A 24,035-nucleotide genomic window follows, 5' to 3' on the forward strand; every position below is an offset into this window, starting at 1 on the left:
GTTTGTACCCTAACGTCCGACTCCCTGCTCCTACCTGGGATCTTAACCTGGTGTTGTCTCGGCTCATGGGGCCCCCCTTCGAGCCGTTAGCTACTTGCTCCCTACTCTATCTCTCTTGGAAGACTGCCTTTCTAGTAGCTATCACCTCAGCTAGACGGGTGTCGGAACTCCGGGCTCTCGTGGTAGACCCCCCGTATACAGTCTTCCATAAAGATAAGGTGCAGCTGAGGCCACACCCTGCCTTTCTCCCCAAGGTGGTCTCAGCCTTCCACATCAACCAAGAGATATTCCTCCCGGTTTTTTTTCCCGAAACCTCACTCTTCAGGCAGGGAACAACAGCTCCACTCGCTTGATGTCCGTAGGGCTCTCGCGTTCTATGTGGAGAGGACCAAACCGTTCCGCAAATCCTCCCAGCTTTTCGTGGCAGTAGCGGACCGCATGAAGGGGCTTCCCATTTCCTCGCAGAGGTTATCCTCATGGGTAACGTCCTGTATCAGGACCTGCTATGAGCTGGCCCACGTTCCTACGGGCCGTGTGACTGCGCATTCTACCAGGGCGCAGGCGTCGTCGCTGGCTTTCCTCGCCCGTGTGCCCATCCAGGAAATCTGTCGGGCAGCGACCTGGTCATCGGTCCACACCTTTGCTTCCCACTACGCCCTGGTCCAGCAGTCCAGAGAGGACGCGGCCTTCGGATCTGCAGTGCTCCATGCCGCGACTTCTCACTCCGACCCCACCGCCTAGGTATGGCTTGGGATTCACCTAACTGGAATGGATGTGAGCAATCACTCGAAGAAGAAAAGACGGTTACTCACCTTTGTAACTGTTGTTCTTCGAGATGTGTTGCTCACATCCATTCCACACCCGCCCTCCTTCCCCATTGTCGGAGTAGCCGGCAAGAAGGAACTGAGGAGCGGGTGGGCCGGCAGGGGTATATATCGAGCGCCATGGCGGCGCCACTCCAGGGGGCGACCTGCCGGCCCACTGGAGTTGCTAGGGTAAAAAGTTTCCGACGAACCTGCACGCACAGCGTGCACACCTAGCTGGAATGGATGTGAGCAACACATCTCGAAGAACAACAGTTACAAAGGTGAGTAACCGTCTTTTTTATGGCTGAGGAGGGGTTGGGAAGAGAAGGTAAAACATTCCTTTTGTTGGCTTGAATATTTCATATAATCAAAAAAAATATATTAATGGAGGTACATTTCTCCAAGCATCTTAGGTATGAAATTAGTGATAAATCTATTGTAAACTTCAGTAAAGGCACAGGCAAGTCTAGTGACAAATGTATAATTTATGAATATCATTGCTGCATAAATATCAAGGTCTATCCACCACAAGGACCATCCACACAACTCTCTTGTTTGCAGGGCATTCCCAACAGGCTGCTCCCCACTCCAGCTCTCAGCCTTCTGTCCACGGTCAACGCCCAAGCTACTGCCTCCAGCCTGTTCCTCCTGCTGCCATGCAGTTGCCAGGTCTCCTCCGAACTCTGGATACCACTTCCCTTCCCTGTGCTGGAACAATTAGGGAACCTGCGACTCTCTGGCTGTTGAACTGGGAGTGGGGCACCACTGCCTAGTAATGAGCCAGCAGGTTTATTCACATACTCATTCCACATTTTGTTCTACCCCTTTTTGATTATCACCCTGCAGACACTCCCCATTTCCCCTTTTGGGAAAGGCCCTACCTGAACGTGAGGAGAATTGTGTACTCCCTGGCAGGGTTGCCAACTCCTTCTATTTTATTGCAAGTCTCACAATATTTGGTGTTTTTCTGGAAGGCCCAGCTACTTTGGTCAAGGGATTACGTGACAATCTCAACTTCCTTTCTTTTTAAATGAAAGTGTCTAGCCCTTATGGTTTTGGGGAAAAACTTGAATATGTGACCTGAGTGCATCCTAAAGCTCAGGAACCAGAAGGTAAAGAAAAGAACCCAAAACATATTATTTAAAAAAAACAAACAAAACTTTTTGGGCCCTGATTCATGGCTTGACTGCTCGGGGTTGTCAATATTCATTTTCAATTAATCTCTCTGACCAAAGCACTGTTTTCCTTCTTTTCCCCTGTCTTTGTAGCAATTATAGCTGGTGTGATTGGGATAATGTTGAAAAGCATCAAGAAGAGAATACTTATCTCTCAGCTACATAGGATCTCATCCATGTATTTCTCTCAAGGAAAGAGCACAAGTGTAAGGGAAGAGCTTCTTAAAGTGAAACTAAGCCAGTCTTTTTCTCTAGGACAGGGGTGGGCAAACTACAGCCCATGAGACCGTCCTGCCCGGCCCCCAAGTTCCTGGCCCAGGAGGCTCACTCGTCCCCTACTGTCTCCCCTCCCCCGCAGCCTCAGCTCGCTCACTCATCACTGGCGCAATCTTTTGGGTGCAGGGCTGTGAACTCCTGGGGCAGCTCAGCTGCAAAGCCCCGCCTGACCCGGTTTGTGTGCTGCGTGGTGGCGGCGACGGCACCGTGGCTGGCTCAAGCCAAGTGGCACAGCTGTAATGCCACCAGCCATCGGTGCTCCAGGCAGCGCGGTAAGGGGGCAGGGAGCAGGGGGGGTTGGATAGAGGGCAGGGGAGTTTGGGGTGGTGGTCACGGGGTGGGGGTGTGGATGGTGATCGAGGGAGAAATGGGGGATTGAATGGGAGCAGGGGTTCTGGGGGGGCAGTTAAGAAGGAGCAGGGGTTGGATGGGGCGGCAGAGGGCAGTCAGGGGACAGAAAGGGGTGGTTGGATGGGGCAGAGGTCCTGGGGGGGGTCATCAGGAATGAGAGGAGGGGTTGGATGGGGTAGCGGCGGGGATCCAGGGGCAGTCAGGGGACAGGGAGCGGGGGTGTGTGGATGGGGCAGGGGTCCCAGAGGGGCCATCAGGGAACGAGGGGGTGGGGGATTGGATAGCGCAGGATTCCCGGAGGGGGAGCAGATAGGAGGTGGGGCTGGGCCATGACCCCTCCCCTAACCAGCCCTCCATACAATTTATGAAACCCGATGCAGCCCTCAGGCCAAAAAGTTTGCCCGCTTCTGCTCTAGGAGGTCCTTCATATAGATCTCTTCATCACTGTTCATTCCCTTCCCACATACAGATCAAGTACAGAACTGATCTGGTCACAGGATTTCCCCTGGTATTAGCAGATTTCAGGGTCCAAAATGGAGAGATTGGACTTCCTGTGGAAGAGTTTCAAGGTGAATTCAAACAATCCTAGCTAAGATGACAGCATCACCTAGTAGCTTTGAGCAAGAATGCACGAGGATGCTAGATACAATTGGACCAACTGATGCCAGGAATCTAAGGCAAAACATAATTCACCAATGTTTCTGATGTGATGCCCTGGCTGGAAGGCTGCTAAAAACATAAGCAGATGCTAATATAAAAAAAAAGAAAGAGAGAGGACCTCTGCTGTCCAGAGGCAATACCCTAGCAAGGAGTCCAGTCCACCCAAGGTGCTGGGATTCCTATGAGTACTGATCCTGGGCTCCACACTGGAGGGTCATCTGTCATATCAGCTTCAGTGTAGAACGGGGTTAAATTGAAAGCCCTCACTCTGTGCCTTCCTACCTCAGAGTTTTGAGGCTGTGGTGGGTAGGGAGGATTTCCACTACTTTACCCCTTGCTTTGTGTGAGAGAGGATGTCTCCCCTGAGCTACCCAGCACCAGCTTTCCCAAGAAGCACTGAAGTGAAATTGATGCAATTAATGGCCATTTCACAGGTTTCTGAACAGCAACAGTCAAAATTATTAACACTAATGTTGGCATAAGACACGTTAGAGGTGAGTGTTGTTAGGGATCAGTTGAGAAGGTTCAAAGGCTGATGATTTTACTTACCTTTAGTTTCCCTTTGAGTAGCTTCACTTTCAAGATTCCCTGTTGTTGTTTCTTAACAAAAAATGGCCCAGATGCAGAATGGGACCAGTTATTGCCATACTAAAGCTATATCTTGAGGATAGCATACATCACAAGTACCCACAGGGATAGAAGCCACTTTGACTTCTAAAACTCCTTAGTTGTCAGTAACAGCATGGCTTTTAATAGTCTCCAATCTTAGAAGGCCAAGTGGTAAGCACTATGTTACAAGCAGAAGCTCAGCTTTTTTCAGAGTTGGGACAGAGATTAATTTCTTTTTAATTTCTTATGGCTTGATGCATACATCAGGGAAAAGACAATATAGAGAAGCTAGGAGGAAAGTTGTAAGAACATTGAACAGGGCACTCACTTCCAGTGCCTCCTAGTGGCTGGATGTGGTACTGCAATCTTTGTCCTGCTGCTGGCGCCCTCTGTAGTTTGTTGACCTTAGTAGGCAGGTCTTCAATGGATCAGCCCTCCAGCCAAATCACCCAATCAAAAATGGATGCACCCCTTCCAGGACAGCAAAAGTCCAACAAAACTATCTGTCCTCACTAGGGTCTTCAGCCCTGTTTCTGGGCCTTTTAAATCCTGCTCTTTACTGGAGCTTCTAAACAAGCCTCTTCCCCTCTTGGGACTTAGGCCACTTTGCTAGTGGCTGGTGGGGAAACCCAGGCCCACCCACTACTGCAGGTCCCAACCCAGGGACCCTGTGAAATAGCAACCACAAACCGCTGCCTCCAGTTCACTGTGGCTGTTCCCTGGACCCCTGTAGCCCCTTTCATTTCACCCTGACCTCAGGGCTGAAGTTCTGAGATTGTCTTCCTCCTCACTGCATGCCAATGCCACCTGAGACCACCACCTGGTTCTCCCTTGAGCACCTGTGACCAGCAGGGAATCCCCAGCCCTGTGCCTCTGGCCCCAGCCAGGAAGTGACCCACTCCTTTATCTGAGCCTGCTGGGCTCTGATTGGTTGTTTCTATGCCCCCTCTCTAGGCAGGCCTGGACGACCCATCTTCATTGCTTCTTTACTGGGGCAGGGTGTGGTAGGATGGCGGGGCTTCTGGTAGGGGGCCATGAAGGGCCAGGTGCACTGTGTCACAGAATACAGCACTGGTGAATTGCAATGATAGATTAGTCACTGAACAGATTTCGCTCTGGATCCGACAGGGATAACATTTACTGCAGTGCTCTTCAGCTTTATGGCATTAGAAGAAAATTTACCAGGAGCCACATGGGAAGGAGCTCCAGTTCATTTGCCCAGCAATCCCAGCATTGCGTCCAGGGTGGATTTGATTTGACTAGTGATCCTCACTAGTCAGGAAGACTCTATTTAATCACAGATTTCTACATAAAAGTGCATTCTTGTTGGTTGTTATAACTTTAATACATATTCTTCAGAACTCAGAGATAGATGTAGGTTTCATTTTTAGAAGGTAAACACTATACATTTTTAAACAGTGATTTATTTTGAAAACGTTTCAGATTAGTTTTACAGCTATATCAGAAAATGAATGATTGGTTATTTCATTTACCAAAGTAATTGAAACAGATATTTATGAAGTCATTGGGAGGTGAACTATCTCCAATTCAACAGGCTAATCATTAACATTCAGAGGATTTTCTTGCTATGCTGTATTAGGAGGAGAACATCACCAGACAGACATTTAAATTGTTTTATTTAACTAAACACCGTTATGTATTCTGGATTTTTTTCTTCAACAGCAAACATATAATATTTTAGCATCTGAATTTAGCTAAACATTCAAGTTTTTTAAAATCAGGTTTGTTTTTGTTAAAATTGTTTTTAACTAAAATAGTTGAATGAAATTTAAAAAAAAATTAAATCGACTATGTCAGCCAGGTCAATGTGAGAAACTTAAAATATTGGCTTCTGCAGCTAACTCAGTCGTTCATAAACTGGAAAAGAAAAACAAGCTTTCCTGCTTTTTCAGGTCCCAAATGATTTCTAAATTTGGAATGAATTAGTTCAAAGGAAGGAAATATTCTTTCTACATCAGCAGAAGAAGCTACTGCTAAAAGTGAGATTATCACTTCCACAGCCTCTGAATCCAAGTGCTTAAGTGACTTTCTCCAGTTCACTGGTGTGACTTTCTTTAAAACACCATCAGCAAACATATATTTCTTGAATGGTTCATCCTTAGCGCTGAAGTTTATTATAGTTGGCATTATGGAGGGATGATTGTTGGGTGTCCATGTCATAGCCAACTCCTCTTCTTCAGCAGTTAAGGTTTGACCCTGCATTGACCAAGCATTGAGAATATCTGCAAGAAAATGAGCTGGAGGTAGTGTTTGTCCCATTCGTTTTTTTGAATGTTTGTATTTTAACTCTGTCATTGCATATTTCTCTTTTTAAGATCTCACTCGGTTCCTTCCAAATTTCAACAGCATCAACAATAAAACAGCGATTTCCCTGCATTTTGTTCAAGGCTACAGAAATAGGCTTCAGGGTACTACTCAGCATGTGTTCAACATTTCTCTTAACCCCAATGTTGAGAACTTTGGCTGTGACAGTGCCATCTATTTTATCACGATTTTGTTCACAAACTGTTGTCAGATTAGGACAGTTCTTGATATAGTGCTCAAAACAGTCCACTACTGAGTTCTATCGCACATCTTATGGGGAGAGTTAGCTTGGTTCCTCCCATTTTTTTCAGAGCAGCTGCTGCAAAGTGGTTGTTACAAAAATATTTTGCAATTTCAACATTAGTCTTTATTTCTGGAACACTGAAGTCTTTGGCTAGGAGGTGCATCAAGTTATTAGCTTGGGACTCTCTTCTAAATAATTTCTTCTCATCTTGGATACATTTGGAGCATTGTCTGAGACCAAGCCGTGTATTAGACATTTGAATTTTTTTTCACAGTTATAGCTTTTACTGCTACTTCTTGTAAGTATGCTGCTGTATCAATTGTTTCTGTAAGGAAGACATTCCCTTGTTCTGTTATCACACAAGCACATACAACAGGATCATTGTGGACATTGCTCCACACATCAAGACTCAGGTTAACAATTTCATCCTCTAGACCTTTTGCACACTGCTCAATTTCTCTTTCATACACTTTATCCAGCAATTTGCCTGCGACATCTGTTCTGTTGGGTGGCCTGTATCCTGGTCTTAATGACTGAACCCTGTTAATGAAGTGTGAGTTCTCAATCATACAGAAAGGAGAGTTTGTTGCATAAACAAACCGGGCGATTTTTTAATCAATTACCTCTTTTTGTAATCTACTGGTTCTTATCACAAACTTCTCTATGGTTGTTTCTGGATGATGGAGATTTTTTTCTTTTTGCTACAGGTGATATATTGTGCCTATGTGACATACATGATGTGACTGAAACACTGTCATTGGCAGATAACTCTGAAACTATAGAAAATGATGGTGATCTTGAAGGTGGATAGACTTCAGAATCCTGTATGTTGAGGATAGATTCTCATAAACAACCAGGTCTTGCATTTCTTTGTTGCACTGTTTGCATTTTGCATGCATGCCTGTCTTACCCATAGGTGGAGGAACGTCATAAAATATTCCCAAACTCGGTCTCTTTTATGGCCTGTTGCCATTATAGGTTTTCCCTTCTAGTGAGAGAATGATATGGCAGATCTCAAATCAATGAAGGCTACTCAGAAAGACCTCAATACTTCTGGAATATGCTGCTCAAACAGTTTCACTTTTGTTTCTACTGCCTGACCCTCCCTTCTCACATTTATCTCCACACTTCTTCTTCTTCTTCTTGTCCAGATCTATTCATTGAACTTTTTGAAACTTTGCCCTTTTAGAGAGAAGTAAGGGATTGACTCTGTATACACAAATTTGCAGACGGACTATAGGGTTGAGGTCTGTTATTTCTCACCTCTATATATTATTTATTTATTTAAAAACATTTTTGCTGTTAACAAGCATGTTATCTCTGGAGACACAAATCCACAGTTTTAGAACTGCAAAACTAAGCATTTCTGATGGTATCTTCTAGACTGAGCACTGAGTCCCATTGGGTAGATATAAAAATTAACCTAAATATTCTATACAGAAGCCCCTAGGACCCCATAAAATTGGGTCCCTAATCCATGAACTACTGGAATTCATTAACAAAACTTTTCTTAAACATTACATGAATATACTGTTTCATACTATAGAATTAGAATGTATAATCCCTATTCCATTATGAGATATCTTTGAGCTATAATGTATCTGGATTAAAACTATCTTTAGAGAGGTTTTTCCTCAAAAAGCATTTTATCAAAAAAATCCAATTTAAATAAAAAAATCCATTTTATTTTTTTAAAATCATTGATTTTTATCCACCCTGACTGCATCGTCTGTAATCCTCAAGGCAGAGATTCCTGTGATCAGGATTCAGCTCAAGGCTAGATCCAGCCCAGAGATGTGTTGAAACCATGCATGTTTTCTTCATCAAAGAGTAAATTAACCTGTAAAATGGAAAGGTCAGTTAAGAAAACAAACCAGAATCATACAATTTTTCCAAAAGGGTCTGTCACAGGGCGACCTGCCCCTTTAAGGGCCTGTGGGACTGGAGAGCGGCCAGCCCTGTTCTAGAGAGGAGCCCACAAGCAGCTGCTGGGAATCATCTGACCCAGTTGGACAGAATCTACTGTTTGGGTTTGATAATTCCCAGCCAGGGATACAAAGGAGAGCTCCTGCCGCAGGAGACTGGCTGTGACCAGGAGAAGACTGAAAGTGCACTCTCCTGTGGCTACTGCAGAAGGCTGTGAGAGGGCAGGGAAGCCCTGCAGATGCCCTTAGGCTTTGGAAGGTTCAGCACATTAAGCTATTGGAGGCAGAGGGCTTCACAATCCGGGCTAAAGAACAGGACTGGTATTTTTTGTTGTTGTTCCAATTTCCCTTTTTTTGTGTTAAAAACTGAACAGAGCCCTGAGGAAAAGGCTACAGACTGAACGGGGCATAGCTGATTATTTGTCTCTGCCTGGTGATTGGGTCCACTATCCTTGAGTCCTTTTAATTGAATGCTCCGAGGGATGGGGGAAAAGCCACTGTATCTTCTATGTTATCTTTAGTGTCTTTCCTTTGCTGCACCTGGACAAATGTTATTACCATTACATCTTCTACACATGTTGTGGATCCCTCTTTTCCAAGATAAACATTTATTTCAGTTTACAAAAAATAACAGATGACTTAAATGGCTTTGAAATCAAAGAGTCACACAGCAGAGTGCTCAAGGCAAAAGGAAGAAATTAATCTCACCAAAGCTATGCACTGAAGGGAACAAAGACACCTTTGTTTTGAGGTAAAAAAAAAAGCTATCCAACTGGAAAGCAATCAGAAAGAAGGAGAATAAAGACATGTTATTTAAGGTAGTTAAAATATAACTTGTATGGCCTTCCTCTTTGTCCAGGGGAAGTATGTGTTGAAGTTGGAAAGGATGAACACATCAAGGGATGCAACACAGTAAAACCACTTTCAAGGATGAATAGGTTGCCTTTTGGTCAAGCAAAATTTGAAAAATTGCCTCTTGTGAACAGAAGAGAAAATAAGAAATAGAGGACACATAATTGTCCTGGATGAGGAACTGGTTGAAGGGTCTGAAATGAACCTCACTTAGTGGAAGCTGCTGTTTTTCCTTTTATAACATCATGCAGCTCCTTCCACAACTAGGCAATTCTTTAGCTCGCCAGCCTGTCCCATTCACACTATATCAACAGTATCGCTAAATGCTGTCAAATAATTTAAAATATTTAAGAATGAAGGCAGGGTGTCTCCTCTCATTTCACTGTTAACACTAATCTTAGCAAAATATGCCAGCCACACTGAGACAGAGTGTATAACCTGGTGATCAGAGACTACTACTACTAAAGAGAACAGATCTAGAAAATCACTCATTTTGACTTGTGGGCTACATATTAAGTATTTAATCATAAATATAGGTTTACTACAATTAGGGCAGCCGTAGGATTTGTAGTCTCTATCTGAAGACAATGCTGCCCAATCCAGCTCTCTCTCCACCTGCAACTGCCCTTCCCACCTCTGTGATCTCACCGCCAACAACCTGTTGATCAGATGCTGTAACCAGAAGGCACTGGAGGCAAAGGACTCTGTGTCCACTTAGATGGCATAGACTTAATGCCACTACTGTCTACAACAAATACAAAGAGAGAGACATACAAATATACACAAGGGGATCCACTGGAGCTCTTCATTCCCATCTGATGGGAATGCGGAAGGTGCTTGGACTCTTACTAGGATGCTTTTCCTGTACACTTAGACACTTCTTTTTCTGTCAGTCTTTGGCTAATGGGTGCAAGATAAATTTGAAACTGACTTACCTCCATCTGGTTCCTAAGAGAGGAAGTTTCTTTTTCTTTCCTCCCAAGTTCAGAGGCCAGCAAAGAGGACCTGCCTAGCCTCCATCCCTGTCTGACCACCATCATTGGGCCACCTCTTCCTCTCTCTATATTGCAGCAGCTTCCTCCAATGCAGCTCTCTGGGTGAAAGGATTCCTGTCACAGTTTCACTGCTGACCACAGAGTTCTGAACTGCAGTGGTGAAAGGGACTAAAGTCTTGTTTATTTTATCCCACTGATTCTTGGGAAAACCACAGTAGCATTAACACGAGAGCTGTCTGCAGACTCGGCAGACAACACTGCATCAGGCTACAATTAGATCAAGATTATCCTTGCAACCATAAGGACTCAAGAATTAAAAAAAAAAGCTGAAAATCTGCAAAAGTTAATGGTGATGTGGGACTGCAGGTCCTTCTCACTGGACAGTGACATAAAAGGGAGTGGATTTAAAAAGTCCTGTCCTATTACACTTTGAGCTGTAGTTCACATTGAATGTTTTATAAATATTAGCACCACAAAACAAGGTAATCCACTTTAGTCTTATTTTTGCCCATTGCTTGTTTTTCAGTTAAAAAAAAAAAGACAACAGAGGCACACTATCAGCCATCATAACATTTGTATTTATTAAAGATGAGAGCATTTGAGGTAACACTGAAGTTTTCAGTATATAAGTGGCAATAAGAAAAATAACATAAATCCTATATGCAATTTCCTTCAATTAAGAGCAAACTGCTTAATATGCAAGCACAGTAGATTATTGTAAAAACTCTGTCTTTCATCTTCCCACATGAATGACAGCAGGTATGATGGGCAGGTCTCAGAATGAGCAGGGAAATCCCAGTCTAGAGATGTAGTTGTTCAGGAGAGCAAACTATAAGAAAGCTGGCTCTGGAATATTAATGTATTTCTGATTAAGACTAGTCTCCTGTTTTAAAAGCATTCGGGATGTTCAACAAGAAGCAAGATACAACAAACGAGTCATAGATTTTCTAGTCTGCAAAATTTTATTAAGCAACAGCTGGACAACTCTTACAACTCCAAATCATCAAGGAAAAATAGGGCTATCAGTCCATCTCTTAATCATGTAGACAGTAAAGAATTTGGACAAACCACATTATTAAAGGGAAACCATTAATGCTTTCTAGGTACCACCCGTACACTCTATTACACAAGATACATAAAAGGAGAGGCAGAACAGGGTAAGTCTATAATTACAATGAAAACCTGGTTCAGAATGTCATATTTAAAAAAAAACATTTCCAGAAATATGTTTTTAAAATAGTGTACCTATGTAATAGTACGCAGCAGTGTACCAATTTCCCCGAAGGCTTGAAAAGAACATGCTGGGTCATTTGGCTAGGGATCTCGGCACCTGCATGACTGCACACTTGTTTAAAAAAAATAAAGCCAAAAACAGTAGTAATAGATTCAGAAAAAATGTCCAAAGTTACAGTACCAAAATAATGTATTTATAAACAAATGCAAAAAAATATCTTTTTCAGGAAATACTACCGTGCCTTTTTTCAATCAAATGCATCCCCATGCGATTCAACAACACTACATATTTTGTATCTACAACAAACAAGATCTTAAACACCATCCCCCCAACACACACATACGCACCCACAAAGAAAAGAGAAAAACACAGTAAGAAAAAAAAGAATAGGAAGCAAAAGGCAAAACAGAGACCAAGCTACGAAAAGAAAGGAAAGAAAAATTACAAATCTTATCAACAAGGAACCAGAAATAATAGATTGATGCGAACTATGCTGAGCACTATTTTGATGAAATACTGAAAACGCAATCATCTGCTAACATTATACAAAAACGTTTCTCTCAGTTTTATTATTATTTTTAATCTTAATACTTTTATTATTTGAACCAATGTTAATCTGGCCATCTTTTCACAATCAGTTATCTGGCCAACAAAGTAAACATTCAGACAGACAGACAGCTTTGTCACTATCCAAAACTCCTGTATCCGATTTTATTTTTAAATTTGGAGTTAGTGTAAATTGGAGGGGAACAATTAGGAACATTTACAGAGCCTTACATCCATCTACCATTATGAATCCAATATTTCTGTGCACATTTTAGAGAGAGAAGTAGTTTGGGGTTGTCTTTCATCCCGCAAAGTCATTATAGTCCAAATTATTCAATTTTATCTGTGTGGAGACACCCTTGCAGAGTCCAATTCAAGTCAATCTGTATAGTAGAGGAGCCTGACTGCATGGACACATTTGCGGAATTATGGGCCTAGAGTTGTTGTTTTTTAATTTTAATAACAACAATTGCTTCAGTGACTCCTCCTTTGTCCTCTTACTTTAACTGCTCTTGCTATATTTTCCTATTTGCACAGATACAGCCTAAAACAGTCAAAACCCCAAAGCAATTCTTTCCTAAAACTTCTTTCTCAACATGCAATGCTCAGTGCTGGGTTGGATTTTTTAATCCTTAAAGTTTCTGTGTGTGACTGTGTATTTGTGCACACTTGAAAAAATGTAATCTTAAAACGATTCCCTTTTGAGACCATTCCTGGGAGATGGTAATACAGCTTAATTCACTCCAGCACGATACATGTAGCAACAGCCTTAAGCCCTGATCCCGGAGAAGGATTCATGCGTGAAGACCCTTGTGCCCATACAGGATTGTACTAAAGTGAATAGGACTCTTGTGTTGGCAACCTAGCACTAGGTTGCCAGTGTAGAGTAGTTTGTGCCCTGCAGAAATAGCTGCTTTTATTATAGTGCAACTAACTACTGCTCTGGCAAACACCATCTTTCAAGCTAGTAGAAGCCAAATTTTTCTTTCTTTTTTGTCAAAGCTGCTCCTCCTCCACCATGTTCACCTCTTCATATGAAGATTTGCACAGTTGCTAAGTGCTCATTGGGCACCCAGATGTAACATAGCCACAAAAAACAGGCTTCAGAAATAACTGCACTCAAATTATCTGAAGCAACAACTCAAAGCGCAAGCAAAGTCTGATTGCCTCATAGTGGCAGTGAATCTTCACTGAAACATGGAACAGAAGTGGACTGTAAACCTTGGGGATACCTCAAAGAGGTTGCTTAAGACAGAGTTTACCTATTTGAGGTATCCCCTAGTGCAAATTTACTGTACAGCTACTAATACGCAAGATCATTCTGACTGCATATGGAAATTGCCATTGTCTGCTCTGGGAATGAATGTAAAACTATTAACTTGACTCAGTAATTTTCCTTTATGCTACTTTCATCTCCCTCTCCTATTTATTTCTGCTATTTTAGAACCATAGTACTATTGCTGAAAAGTACCAGTGGTTCTCAGGATGAAATTCACTCCTCTGTAGAGGGCCGACAAGGTCTGTGTATTATTTTTTGGACCCACTTACACCACATTTTGAGGGCTAGAACCAGATTGTCAAATTAAATCTGGCCTCTTTGCGCCACTCAGGCAGTGCAATGGGGATCGATTCTGGCTGCAAGTCAGCCAGCAGGGAAATCCTCTGGCATAGGGGAAGTCAGTGCTGGTGTGAAGGTCCTCCGCTCTCCCTAGCCTCCACTGTAGGGCCAATTAAAGCTTCTCAGCTACTCTAAGCATTCCCAGGGCTGGGGTCAGCTCAGATTAGCCTCAGAATCAGGGAGCTGTAACAGGAGCGGAGCTTGAGCACAACAGGCAATCTCGCCCCTTAAATAGGATTTCAGTGATGCACAGGCTGTGTACTAGCCCTCGGCACTGAGATGAATGTCACCCAAAGTGGGCCATATATAAAACACTTATTTTATACATGAACCCGCCTCTATTCTGTACCACAAAATCAAAGCTAGCTCTAAGAAAAGATAAAGCAAATCATGATTTGTGTTTTTTAAACCATCTCCGTGACTGAAAAAGCCAGTTAAAACACAATGGGAAAATACACAGTATAGAGGACAGATTTCTGCAGGTCCCCCCAAAAAATCTACACTGTATGTAGTCTACAGAATCCCCAATAGCATATCTGCTTTTTCCAACTGCCTGATAAACAAGATTCTTCCCTACATTATAAAATGTTGAATATTGTCCAGCAAAAAAAGTTGTCCTATACACATTCTTAAACAATTTCTTGCAGCAAAACATATTGCTGGCAAACAATTAATTACAAAGATCCTCTTTTCATATAAATAAGAAAGTGTGTACTTAGTCACTGGTACATAGTAATAAAATAATCCCTAAATCACTTATTACATTAAGCAAGATAAATAATTTGACTCAGACATTAACAGGAAATTTGCATTAAATTATCTTTAAAAAATAACGCAACCCCTCAAAAACAAACCGTAAGCCCTTTGGCTTAACAATTATTGCACAACTAAAAACAAAAGCTTTTGAAAACCATATTGAACTACTGGAAACTACTGTATGTATAAAAGAATTAGGTAATTCAGAACATGTTGCTATTTTCTTCCTAGAAGAACTTACAATTGTCTACACAAAAACTAGGTTGCAACACTTAAATATAAAATGTAAAATTAGTGTTTTGGCTTGAATGCAACAGCAATCTTCATGATTAAGATCATCCTAGTGGAAGTATTAGTTTGGAGAGCTTTTAAAGTTGTTTCTTAAATTTTCTCTCAACATACAAAGAAACAAAAAAGACAATGATCATTGTGACCTGCTGTCTTCATAATTTAGGACCAATTGTACACTCAGAGATATACACACACACACACACACACAACTCAATTGACTTCAGCAGGAATTGTGTATACTTAATTGAGGGCAAAATCTGTCCCTAACTGTAGGTAGTCTTTATGCCATTAAATTGTTGCCTTAAAGGGACACTGTCAGCATACTTACAGAAGAAAAACTCTATACCTTATAACATAAAAACAATGAAAGTCAGAAATCACCATTTTCACCATTTGTGTTGTTTGTTTTTGTGCTTCTGTGAGGTGGGAACAAGGCCTTCTTCTATATCTGGAAAGCTCCAAGACACTGTGTGTGCTACCAGAACCAAATACCAATGGATTCTGGATAATAAAACTAGACTGGCAGGTTTCACTTAAGTTTTCGCCACTTTTGCTTTCTGGTTTTCCTGCATTTGCACATTGCTGCTGTTAATTTGGTTCATAATACTGCAGGGGAATGTTAAAAGAGAAAAGATGACAAATCTTTGCCTGGAAAGTTAAAGAAAAGAGCAGTATGAAAACAGTTCTCTTTAGATGACGTATGTTGAGCACACACATGCGCAAACATACTTAATTCCATTAAATCTGCATTCTTGGCCTAAAACTAGTTGACAATGTCTCTTTAAGAGGATTATTTCTCTAAAGCAACAGAATACCTGTCCTCCTAAAAGAAGAAATGAATCAATATGCTTTTGGCCTCAACGTGTTCAGTGCACATTTCTCAATATTTCAATACTGCTTATGAGTTGCTTATGGGATTAATTAGAGCTATTAGGATCTCTTCAGAAGCACCATTGGATCAAGCCTCGCAATCCTCACTCATATGGGTAGTGCCATTGAAATCATGTGTGTAAGGAATAAGTCTGTTGCCTAAACAGCACGTAATTCTGCACTTTCGGCCCAATCTCGCTCCCACTGAAGTCGATGGCAAACTCCCACTGATTTCAAAGTCAGCAGGACCAAGCCCATTTGATCTCTGTCTACCTCCTCCTCCACACACACACTCCAGAAGCTGTCACTAAAATCAGCTACTAAATAACTGTGGAGATGTGGTTCCTCTGTAACAGAAAGATATACACCTAATTGATGGAGTTTCAACAAAAGTGAATACATAAAAGCAAATAGAAGAGTTAATGCCAAGGGAAATATTGGGCTTGATCCACTCCCATGTGCAAGCAGAGACTGCTGAGCCCCAAGATGATACAGGGATTATACCACCATCCTCCCCAGGGGCTCCATAACAGAAGGACGGTATTATCTTGCAGGTGGGTCTTTCTGGGGCCACACTGGTGGAGGTTGCCTGGGAGATCATCTGAATCAGCACATCCCTAGATATTCTTGTCAAAACCTGTCTCTGGCCAGCATTACCTACCCTCTGTTGTTTGGCTTCAGAGTCCCTAGTAAAGGTTGGAGCCAGGGAGCTGCTGCATCCCTTCCTCCACTGGGGGTCCTGTCCCCCGATGGGTTCCCTGCAATGAATCAAGCCTACTTAGTCTAGCCTACCTTTACAGACATTTCAAACAATCACAGTGATGTATTTTATTCCCTTGATGTATAGTTTGTGTTTTAAACCAAGTTATGAAGGGTTTCCTAGTAAGGAGTAAAACTGAGGTTTACAGACAGATAAACCAGCCACCACCCCATCTTTCTAAATGTGTCCTGATTTGAAAGAGTATTTTTAAAGGAAATCGACAGTTACATTTTGCAACCTACTGTGAATTTAATTTAATGAATGATCAGGATTTTCATGTGTTACTGGGGAAGCATATCCAAATCAAACTGTATTCAACAGAGAAATGTGTGTGCATGTGAGAGAGAGAGCACTAGACCAATAACAGAATCTCTCTCTATCCATTGAAACACCTAGCACAGGCTTTGACTTATATAATACAGATTTGCAGTTAGAAACAGTCTTGTTACTGTATATAGGTGATTAAAAAGCCATAACCAGCTATATACATTTTGGCCTTCCATTCTTTTTTTGGACTGTTAACCATTCAAATGACAGCCTATAATGCTGTACTCAAATAGGAGGTGGGTGAAAGGGGCGGTACTCTCCAATATTTCCTTCCTTTTCTCCCTTTTTTCCAACCGGCGGTGATGAGAAATCCTCTACTGTCATCACATGCCTTTCTCTTTCCCAATTAATGCAATGCTCCGATTCACCATGGATTTAGAAGAATTTTACTCACTGGGCCCATTTTATGTATTTGAACAATTCTGTTCTTAACATGTAAAGATCTTTTAGTGAAGAGGTGTAGCTCTTGCCCATGTGCTACGCCAGGCTGCATTATGTACTACACACATGTAGTACAAGTCAGAGAATACTGCTTACCTATACACTTATGTATGCACCTCTCACAACTCCTCCCTGCACTGTTCTCCATCATCTAGTGAAATACATTTATACCAGGTAACAGCACACAAAAAGCAGACACCCAACTTCTTCGATGAAATGTGTTTTGAAACCATCTAATGGTAACAGTTTTGCTTCTCTTCTGAATAATACATCAGTATTTATAAATTAAATATTGCCCTTCATAAACCTCCTGGGTACCTGCAGTGCTCAGCTATGATCAGAGAAGAAACATGTGTCTTCAAGTATTATAGCTTTTTTTGTTTTTTTCCTGCTATCACTGATGTAGGAGTACAAACTGGACCAGAAAAAAAGGTTATGTTCCCTGTTTTAAAAAGAACAGCATGATATACGGCAGTCTATCAAAGAGAGCAGTCTTTTTTACCCCCCTACGAGCTTACGTCAGCTACTGCAGCAAACACAGCAGAACCACCACAACAAGCCAAAAGCCACATTTCCCAACATAACACTGAATGGCTCTCACCTGATGCTCTTTCTGAAACCCCAACACGATGTTAAAAAAACAAACAAAAAAACAACCCAAACAAACAGCTCCCCCACCGCAATTATGACTAAAGTTAATGCCCTCTTTTGGGCACCAAGAGATTTTTCCAGTTTTACTGCCTTCTTCACTCCCCGGCGCCTTCATGCACCTAAAACAGGCCGCCCTGACATTTTCCAGTTCGGACATTAGGAGAAGGGTTTTCTCTCTCCAGTTTCTGCTCTTTTCATTTGAGGCGTTGAGTCACGTTAGCCAGAGCAACTGCAAAGGCCTGCACTGCAGAAAACGGATACTGAAAGTCCAAAATGTAAGCGTTGCCGTCAATCCTTCCAAACTGCATTACCTGGGGAAGAGGGGAAGGGGAAGGGGAGGAAAAAAATAAGGAATGAGAGGTGAATAAAAGGGAGAGACCAAGAAATAACAAGGGAAAAAGCAAAACTGTGATACACTTATTCACACTGAATAGTACCTTACTCCATACGAAACCAATGGGGACAGTTACAGAACAAAGTACTACCAAGTGTGAGTGAGGACATCACAATCTGGCCCATAGAAATCTACTCTGTAGAGGAAATACACAGCCTTAAAAGACCCAGGGTCAGATTCAGCCTTGGTCTAAGTGGACTTAACTCCACTGAAATCACTGATGCTGGGCCAGGACTAAGGTCCGTATCATCTGCTCCTTCAAATCAGAGGAGGATCTTCACTGGGGATCCTCAGAGAGAGATCCCACTGCATCACCCTGTCAGGAAGGCAGTTTGCTCCCAGGAGAAAGCCACAGCAGGCTCTGCCCCAAACCTGGCAGAACTCCTCTGACCCACGTGGGTCCTTGGCATATGGATATGGTCAGGGTCTTCTGCATGGAGGCCCTTTGACTCTACACCACCTCGGGGGGCTCTCCAAATTCCTTGGAAACTGCCACCAGGGCTTCCATGTGGCCACAGCACACCAAGGAAATGATAGGCTGGGAGCTCCGAGGGAAATATTTTTTTAAATTAATTTTTATATGACCACAAAGGGGACAATTTGCATCACTCCAGCCTGCTCACATCTCCCTGTAGCTCACCAGTCTCCATCTTTTCCCCCAGCACAGCTACTGAGCAGTATGAAGAGGCCTCTATAATCTCTGGTGGTGACGTGCAGACCTGCCAAAGGTCACACCCCTTACATGACACTCATGCCTATTTCTTTGCTGTCTCTCTCTGATGATCATAATGATCCCTTTTGGGCCTCAACATCTATGGATCTATAAATCTGGACCCTGGCCTCCAAGACAAGGGCAGTACAAGCTGAAAGAGAAACTGGTATATATCATATTGGGCGGAAACCAATGTCACTGCTTTCGTATTTGTCCTTCTGAAGTTGTTAGCCATCTGTTTTTTTGGACGGTATCAGTGGTCAAGATAGGTAAGCAAAGTAACATTTCCATTGGTTTATACTGACAATCTATCTTGGTATTTCTATGTCCCTCATCACTGCAGTATCCGAACCCCTCACAGTCATTAACATATTTTATCCTCTGAACACCCCTAGGAGGGAGGCAAGTACTATTCCCATTTTACAAATATGAAACTGAGACGCAGAAACTGTTGCGTCTGACGAAGTGGGTATTCACCCAAGAAAGCTTATGCTCCAATATAAGGTGCCACATGACTTTTTGTTGCTTTTTAGAGAGACAAAGTGACTGACTGAAGGTCACACAGGCAAGTCTGTGATAAAGCCAGGAGCTGCACCCAGCTCCCTTGAGTTCCAGTCCAACACTTTAGCCACTATACTAGACTGTCAGCAGCCCACTGGAGTCTAGTTTTGGTGTATTAATGTCTCACTCAGACAAACTGAGAGAACCTCGTTTTTCTGATTTCTGTTTTCTGAAATATCTAAAGACCTCCTCTTCATGAGCAGCACATGATCCTTCTACTCCAATGGGAGGGCCATAGCTTCTGCTCCTCTCGAAAGAAGAACCAGCTAGCCTCCTCTCAGGTGCTATTGTTCACCCTTCATTGGGAGCGATTTGGGGTTTGGAGGGAGACTGGTTGCTTGCCCACATCTCTATCTCTCCTTCCTTACGTATTTGGAGAGAGTGTGAGAGAGACAGCGAGAGAGAGAAAGTGAGTGTATACTGGGATTCACTAATGGTATCAAACTAGCTATCATGAGCAATTTCTAACTTGAGATGCAATTGGAATTTGCAGTATTAAGGGCAAAATTATTGGATTTTTCCCTATAATGCTGCAAGTTAAGACTGTTACTAAAAGTACATTTCTTTAGGAGTGATAAGTAGTGAGATTAAAAGAGGGTCTTTTCCCCGATCTGACAGGAAAAGGCTATAAACATACTTTCATTATATATACGTAAATGCTGAACCTCATTCTTAAAAACTGCTGATCACAGAGCTACCAGCAGAACTAAGAAGCTCTTTATAGAAGCACAGGAAGATTAGTGTAAGTTAGAAGCACAGTGCAGCACCGCCTCTCTGAGATATGGGAGTAGAACAGAGTCTCTTTCCCCCCGGGAAGCTTGTCACTGCAAGTGCTGCTGCGATCCTACCTGTCGTCCTTCCAGCTCAATCTGGAAGTTTTTTGCAGACTCCTGGGTCACCCGTCCTCCAAAGTCCAGCTGATACACTTGTGTCGCCTCGTTCCACAAGGGCTGCTTGTTGGCCATCACATACACAAAGCCCTGGCTTCCCAGCCTCCCATCCTCCTTTTCGTTGGCCTTCCGGCACTTGAACTCATCCAGCTCACTGGCAGTCCTCAAATTCCTTTTGGTTTTCCACCCCTTTTTGCTTCCTTGGCTCTGGTTCATCAGCTCATCCCCACTAATAAAAAGTTCTGGCTCACTCTCTGAACTGTCCTGAAACTCATTCGTCTTGTTCAGCTTCTTTGACTTCAGCTGGTCCTTCTGGCTCTTGACTTTCTTCTTCTCCCTTCCTAGCCTAGGGCTGGATATTAGGGAGTTGAAGTCAGTCAGTGTCCTTGCCTCCTTTTTGACCTTGCCCTCTGTGACAGCCTGCACATTTCCTTCCTCAGCTCGACTATCCAGGCGCTTCCGGTTCTTCTTCCCAAACTTGTCTGTCCGTTGAGGAATAGGACTTTCTGTGAGGGAGAGAACCTCCTGGAAGGTGTCTGCTGTCTCCACCATTACTTCTGTGCCCACGTGACCCTGAAGCTCTGCTGGCGGTGGAGACATAACTGGTTTCTCCACCACTAGAAGTGGCTTGGGGGGCAAAGTGCCTTGAGAATTCTGTACAGGCGGGCATGCACTGTAGGAATTCCATGGGTGCAAGGCTATTGGTGGCAGCTGTAAACTAGAGCAAGTGCTACTTCCTGGATACATGGGTGGCAAGGGGCAATAGGAGAGGTTAGATGGATAACCTGGCTGAAGTACTACAGTTGGCTCTTGTTGTGCAAACTGTGTTGGGGCCAGAGCATCTTTGGGGGAGCAGGGGGCCTGCATTCCCTGCAGAGGAGGGGCACTGTAGCTTCCTGGATAAGGTACTGCAACCCCATAACTCATCTGGAAAGTGGCAGGGGGACTGGTTGGAGATTTGGGGGAAACAAATGGCACTCGAGACATATCAAGATGCTGAGCTTGACCAATTAGAGGAGCAGGTTTGAGAGGGTTGGGCACCGAACTTTGAGCTGTCCTTTCCTGAGGAACCCATATCTCCTCACTCACCACAGGGTCCCACTGGTATGGGGGTGGCTGCTTCCCAACAGTAGCCTCTGTCAAGGCTACAGGCATGTGCCTTATCGATTTCTCCACTGGACAGTGCTGAGAAAGTGCCTCATCTTCTGTGAAGGCAGAGTTGATATAATCTGTCCGATCACGAGAGTTATCTGGTGGGCTCAGCAAATTGTATGAGGACTGGGAGGCCAAGGGCGAAGTACTGACTGAGTGAGCAATGACAGAACTGTGCTGGGAACTGCTCCCAGTGGTTACGTCAGGCCTCATACTGCTAATACTGGAAGTGCTGTTACTAGCATTGGAATTACTGATGTTCCCACCACCGCTGCTACTCGGGTTGCTGTTACTGCTGCTGCATTGACTACAGGTGTATAAAGCTGTCAGTGCCCTCTGCTGGTACTGTGCTGTCACAACATTGCTCTTAGGTTTTGATGGATGTTGTAAAGTGGCTCTTTGGCTGTCGACCAACTGAGCCATTTTCAGAGCTGCCTCTCTGCTGTTCCTCCGCAGAGTAGCATGGATAATACTACTGTCCAGCCTCTGTGTGATGCTACGGCCCTGTGACAGCTGGCTGGCAATTTCTGGGTAAGGTGGTGGATCCCCAGTCGGAATAGAATAACGAGGAACTGTCAGTCTATTCAGGGTAGCACTGGAACAGGGCTGCTGGATTTTCTTCTCTGCTGCTGTAATTCTTAAAGTGGCAGAGCTGCCGGGACCCGGCAGGGTATAAGTATTCAGCATCCTCGTTCGAGGCCGGCACACCTCTTCAACGTTCCCACTGCTATCAAAGGTCGTTATTCGCTCGTAGCCAAGAGGGGTCTGATAATGTCCTGCTGGATAAAGAGAAAAGTCTCCCTTTTTCAGACAGAGATCCATAGGTGGCTGGGGCGGGACAGGCGGGGGAGGCGGCGGTCCAGTGGGAGCGGCTGGTATGGTTCCAGGGTAAGGAGGGGGCGGGTTCATTTTGTTCAGTTGTATTTCTTGTGCAGTGCTGAAGACAACAGCGTCCCCTTCTGCCAGCTGCTGCACTGGCCGTAAAGTTTTTGCCTTTTGGTGATGTTCATGGTCTCTGTCTCCTTCTCTGTGATCCATTATTGCCATCTGTATTGCACCCTGCGGTTGCAGGGATAACTGAGGCGGTGCCTGGATGATGCGCCCCATTTCCACTCCTCCAAAAATCACCTGTCCTGGATTGGAGTACCTGCTTGAGACTGGGTACTGCACTGCGCTATCACCTGCATGCTCTGTCGTCCCCACTGCTGTCGTCTGATTGGTCAAGACATCCAACTGCACGTTCTGATTGGCCAACAAGGACTGAACCAGTCCTATACTCTGAGTCGGTGACATAGCTTGCGCTGAGCTGTGAATAGGAGCAATAGGGATATTGACGGTGCAGGGAGGGTTGTTCTCAGGGACTCCAGATGCTCCAGTTACTGCAATAAGAATGTAAATAAACAGGTTAGAGACTGTTATAATCAAAAAGAAAAATAGGAGATTATTAGATTCTCTCCTCATGCGCTGCAAAATAACTTTATTTTAGCTGTGCTACTGGCAATTTGGTAATCCATAATATACCATCATTTATACTCCAACTAATGACAATCATTTTGACCCTGATCCGGCAAAGCACTTAAATATGCATATAACTTTAGGTAAGGAAGTAGTCCCAGATTAAAGTCAATGGGACTACACATGGCTTTAAGCATTTTGCTGGGTTAGGGCTTTGTACAGCACCATAAATTTATGTGGCAATTTCCCAACAGACAGGAAGGCGCAAACTTGTCATCTCAGGTAGACAAGTATCAGAGGGGTAGCCATGTTAGTCTGGATTTGTAAAAGCAGCAAAGAGTCCTGTGCCACTTTATAGACTAACAGACGTTTTGGAGCATGAGCTTTCGTGGGTGAATGAATACCCACTTCGTCGGATGCATGTAGTGGAAATTTCCAGGGGCAGGTATATATACGCAAGCAAGAAGCAGGCTAGAGATAACGAGGTTAATTCAATCAGGGAGGATGAGGCCCTCTTCTAGCAGTTGAGATGTGAAAACCAAGGGAGGAGAAACTGGTTTTGTAGTTGGCAAGCCATTCATAGTCTTTGTTTAATCCTGAGCTGATGGTGTCAAATTTGCAGATGAACTGAAGCTCGGCAGTTTCTCTTTGAAGTCTGGTCCTGTAGTTTTCTTGCTGCAGGATGGCTACCTTAAGATCTGCTACTGTGTGGCCAGGGAGGTTGAAGTGTACTCCTACAGGTTTTTGTATATTGCCATCCTAATATCTGATTTGCGTCCATTTATCCTTTTCCATAGAGACTGTCCAGTTTGGCTGATGTACATAGCAGAGATGCATTGCTGGCATATGATGGCGTATATTACATTGGTGGACATGCAGGTGAATGAACCAGTGATGGCGTGGCTGATCTGGTTAGGTCCTGTGATGGTGTTGCTGGTGTAGATATGTGGGCAGAGTTGGCATCAAGGTTTGTTGCATGGATTGGTTCCTGAGTTAGAGCTACTATGGTGTGGTGTGCTGTACTGGTGAGAATGTGCTTCAAGTTGGCAGGTTGTCTGTGGGTGAGGACTGGCCTGCCACCCAAGGCCTGTGAAAGTGTGGGATCATTGTCCTGGATGGGTTGTAGGTCCCTGATGATGCGTTGGAGGGGTTTTAGCTG

General features: G+C 43.5%; 1 protein-coding gene across 4 annotated transcripts in view; it reads right to left on the reverse strand.

The window, feature by feature from the left end:
• Positions 1 to 11,159: 11,159 nt before the first annotated feature.
• TULP4 (TUB like protein 4) overlaps positions 11,160 to 24,035 on the reverse strand; it is a 298,059-nt gene continuing 285,183 nt past the window's right edge. For all 4 annotated transcript variants that reach the window (XM_050949426.1, XM_050949427.1, XM_050949425.1 and 1 more), the window contains 2 exons: positions 20,228 to 22,800; positions 11,160 to 18,023 (listed from right to left, as the gene is read on the reverse strand). In XM_050949426.1, coding sequence (XP_050805383.1) covers positions 17,907 to 18,023; positions 20,228 to 22,800 — 2,690 coding nt within the window. In that variant the 3' untranslated portion in view covers positions 11,160 to 17,906. The remainder of the gene's footprint in view (positions 18,024 to 20,227; positions 22,801 to 24,035) is intronic.

This window comes from Gopherus flavomarginatus, chromosome 4 (assembly GCF_025201925.1).
Source record: "Gopherus flavomarginatus isolate rGopFla2 chromosome 4, rGopFla2.mat.asm, whole genome shotgun sequence".
In the NCBI taxonomy this organism is placed as follows: domain Eukaryota; kingdom Metazoa; phylum Chordata; order Testudines; family Testudinidae; genus Gopherus; species Gopherus flavomarginatus.